At 36.1% G+C, this 4,679-nt stretch overlaps 1 protein-coding gene across 1 annotated transcript; it reads left to right on the top strand.

Moving 5' to 3' along the window:
- The first annotated feature begins 216 nt into the window (after nt 1-216).
- On the top strand, nt 217-2,372 carry LOC107778026 (alkane hydroxylase MAH1-like). The gene has a single exon (XM_016598208.2). It carries the CDS (start codon nt 310-312, stop codon nt 1,846-1,848), a length of 1,539 nt encoding a protein of 512 aa, XP_016453694.1. The 5' UTR covers nt 217-309; the 3' UTR covers nt 1,849-2,372.
- Nucleotides 2,373-4,679: the final 2,307 nt, after the last annotated feature.

Below are 4,679 nucleotides of genomic sequence, written 5' to 3'. Positions count from 1 at the left end.
AGAGATTTTCCACAAGGAGACAGCTGATATCAATATGAAATGAATGAGCTTATATTTAACTTATCCTCTATGACTGATATGTTCTACTCCCTGTTAGATTCCCACATCCTTATCTTCTTCATTAATGAGATGTATACGTTTATATAATGTAGATATAATTTAAGGCACTTTCAGCCATATATAACTTTTGCGTCTTAAGATGACTCTCATATCTTTTTCTCTCGTATAGTTTCTAGAAAAGCTTATAAGTTTCCTACAAAAAACAAAAGAGAACGAAAGCTAGTTTGAAAGAAAAAAAACCTCAATCAAATGGACGTCCTTGAATTTTCTCTTTCTCTATTGATTATTATCGTGTGTTTCACTTATTCTACATGGTGGTACCTTACAAAAAGATGGTGCAAAAGCTCAACACCAACAAATTGGCCTCTCTTTGGAATGTTACCTGGGCTTATTCGAAATGCTCATCGTATCCATGATTTTGCAACTTCCATTCTTATGGAAACTGGGGGCACATTTGAGTTCTATGGTCCTGTGCTAACCAATTTGAATATGTTAGTTACTAGTGATCCTGCAAATATCCACCATATCCTTAGTAAAAATTTCTCAAACTATCCAAAGGGTCTTGAATTCCAAAAAATATTCGATATTTTAGGAAATGGAATATTCAATGTTGATTCCGAATTATGGGAGATTCATAGGAAGACCACCATGTCTTTAATGAGTCATGCCAAGTTCCAAACTTTGTTAGAGAGGAACATGTGGGATACTATTGAAAAAGGGCTCAGACCAATTCTTGATACTTTTGCAGAACAAGGCACGCCATTTGATTTGCAAGACATTTTTCAGAGATTCACTTTTGATGCTATTAGCAAATTATTACTTGACCATGATCCAAAAAGTTTATCTATTGGTTTGCCTCATGTTCCATGTGAAAAAGCGTTCAACGATATTGTGGACGCACTTTTATATAGACATGTTTTACCAAAAGGCTGTTGGAAATTGCAAAGATGGCTTCAAATTGGAAAAGAGAAGAAGCTCATTCAAGCATGGGAAGCTTTTGATCAGTTTCTATATCCTTGCATTTCACGTCAGCAAGAAGAGTTGATGAACAAAATAATCAAAGACGAGGACTTCGACTTATTTACTGCCTATATTAAAGCATACAATTTATGGAAGAACGGAGATAATACGGGTAATGTACAAGAATTTTTGAGGGATACTTTCTTAAATTTGATGCTTGCTGGGAGAGACACTACAAGTGCAGCTATCACTTGGTTTTTTTGGCTCTTAGCTGAAAATCCTTTAGTAGAGACAAAGATTAGGGAAGAGATTCTTGAACAATTGCAACTAAAAGAAGATGAAAACCTCAAGTATTTCAACATAGAAGAAACACGAAAACTGGTCTATCTACATTGTGCTTTGTGTGAAACTCTTAGGCTATTTCCATCAGTTTCTTTGGAGCATAAAGTTCCACTTGAATTTGACATCCTCCCAAGTGGTCACCGTGTCAATCCAAACACGAGAATTGTGCTCTCATTCTATACAATGGGAAGAATGGAGAATATATGGGGAAAAGATTGTTTAGAATTCAAGCCAGAACGATGGATTTCAGAACAAGGAAAGATCAAACATGAGCCATCTTTTAAATTTCCAGCATTTAATGCTGGTCCAAGGACTTGTCTAGGGAAGGAAATGGCACTCATTCAGATGAAAATGATAGCAGCCACCATCATATACAGTTACCATATTCAACTAATGGAAGCTCAAACCATTTCTCCAAGTGCTTCTATAATCGTTCAAATGAAACATGGTTTGAAAGTTAGAATCGTCAAAAGGGTTCATACATGATGTTTGAACCTTACTCTACTTATATTTTTCATAGAATTCGAATGATGTTTTTCTTTTCCAATAATTTCCGGTCCAATAATTGCGGATCATGCACAACTAATGCAGGTCAAATCATCGCTCCTCAGTTCGCACCTGTTTTTTCTTCTCTTTTGGTCCTAGATGAGCAGGCCTCTAAAATTAGTGGTCCAGCAAGATAACATTTAATATATAATCCAAACAATGGGGACCTCTAACATATTTTGGTAGTACGTGCATTAACTTTAAGTATTAATAATACTTTGTTTGATATACTTTTTGAACATAAGTGTTAGTTATACGAGCGTTAGTTATACACCGTATTTGATATTATCCTATACATAGCTAATGCATAAGAAATCATGGTATTAACATTGTAATATGTTTTAATGCATACATTAGCTTAGTTAAAGACAAATAGCTTAGTTAAAGACAAAACTGTCCTTCAAAATTTATGCTTGATTAAAATATACAATTATATTAATGCAAGTTTGAAATAATCCAAGAAAGTAGAAAATAAAGTTATATCCCTAATAAATAAATAAATACTTAGCATATTTTCTTTTTTATAAATAAATATTCAGTTCTATACTACAATATAGGTAGACAAATCAAATAATTTTCTTAAAACTTTTTTCATATAAAAACATTCCTCAATATATATTTCTTTTAAAAAGATAAAGTGATGGACTGGTTATGAGGGTATTTTTGTAAACAAATAATTCTTTTAAAAATTATGCAATGCTTTAATCCATCAAACCAAACAATGGATAAGAAATATGTCAGCATAACTAATACCATCATTAATAATACATATTATTTAACATTATTCTTATACATTCTACCAAACAACCCCTGGGTGAAAGGGAAATGAAGATTCAAATAGTAGATATTTTTGCAAAATGTATTAGAACTAATTATAATGGGCTACGCCCAAAAGCGGATCTAGGATTTGAAATTTATGGGTTCCTACAATGACTTCAAGTTAATGTACTATAATGATCGTACTAAGGAGCGAATACGGATATTTAATATATATTTAAAAAATAACTGTCACGACCTAAAATCAACTGTCATGATGGCGCCTATCGTGGAACTAGGCCAGCCTCAACTCAACAACCCAACATCAACAACAATAAGTTTGAAAATGTTAACGGAAGCATTTAACATTAAAGAAAAACTGTTTAAAACATAAGAAAATCCCAAAGTGATACAATCCAGCCCAAAATCAGGGTGTCACTGAGCACATGAGCGTCTAGATAAAAAATACAGTCTACTATAATGTCTAGAGATATAAACTGAAAGTACGACAAAGATAAAGAAGGAGAGTCAAGGCCTGCGAACGCTGTGCAGCTACCTTGCTAGTCTCCAAAACTCTAGAATCCTCAATCGGCAACCGCCGCTACGACCGATATCGCCCGGATCTGCACACGAGGTGCATGGAGTAACGTGAGTACACCAACTCAATAAGTAACAAGTCCAAACTTTGGATTGAAAGGTAGTAATGATCTCAACCTCAACAGCTATAACAGAAATAAATGTGCAGAAACGTAGGCATGCTTTCAAGTCGAATATACAACTCAAGCAGTAAAGGAAATACAGATTTGAACAGTGTAAGGTAACGACTCAGCTATCTCTACATGACAATGCAGAGACTGTATGAAATGCACCATGTTCTCCACTCTCAAGTATCCAACCACTCGGTACTGTATATGGCCATCCGGCCCAGGGAAATCTATCCCGGAACATATACAACACTAACTATAAGTCACCAGTACCAAGGAAAAAAGGGTAATCCAACCCAGTGGAGAAATCCATCTCTAAGTATCAAGTACTTCGGACAAATCCATGTCCAGGGAAAACCATCCCTCAATAATATCATCCACGCTCACTGGGGTGTGTTACAGACTCCAGAGGGGCTCCTACAGCCCAAGCGCTATCATAATCATTAATATAACCACTACGGCGTGCAACCCGATCCCATAACTGTCACTCATAACCAGGCACTCGGCCTCACTCAGTCATCAACCTCTCCAGTCTCACCACAGGCTCACAATGTCAGGAAAACAACTCGGAATAATGATATGATGAATTAACAAATAACTCAGATCGAGGTATGATATAAAAATGCATGATCATGACTGAGTATGGAATAGTAAATGAAACTAGTGAGATGACAGCAAGAAATGACCGTTGAGGGTCCAACCAATACCGGCACAAAGCCTAAACATGATATCTAGCATGATTTACGGCTTTATTACTTTATCACATATTGAAAGCATGGATATTAACAAAATAGAGTCACTAAATAGTGCTACGGAATCACCTAGTCCACAATTCTCACGGTGCACGCCCGAACACTCATAACCAAGTTTGGAAGTGTTACTTACCTCAAACCAAGCAAAATCCTACTTTGCGATGCCCTTGCCTCTCAAATCGGCCTCCAAACGTCCCGAATCTAGCAACAAGCAATACAATACGATTAGTATAGGCTAAAGGAACCAATTCCACAAGAAAAATACCAAACTATAAGCAAAATCCGAAATCGACTCAAACTCCCCCGGGCCCACGTCTCGAAATCTAACAGAAATCACAAAACCCGAAAGCTGATTCACTCACGAGTCCACCCATACTAAATTTATCAAAATCTGACATCATTTGGTCTCTCAAATCTCCCAAATCCACTCTCCAAAATTCCAAGCCCTAACCCTCAATTTTCACTTCAAAACCCTACTAATTAGGTGAGAAATCAACCGGAAAACACCATAGCTAAGGATAATTAGGCTCAAGGAACTTACCTCAGTGATAACCCTCGA

Source organism: Nicotiana tabacum, chromosome 24, assembly GCF_000715075.1.
Source record: "Nicotiana tabacum cultivar K326 chromosome 24, ASM71507v2, whole genome shotgun sequence".
Classification (NCBI taxonomy): Eukaryota; Viridiplantae; Streptophyta; class Magnoliopsida; order Solanales; family Solanaceae; genus Nicotiana; species Nicotiana tabacum.
Note: the sequence above shows the minus strand (reverse complement) of the source record. Positions and strands in the feature narration are given on the sequence as shown.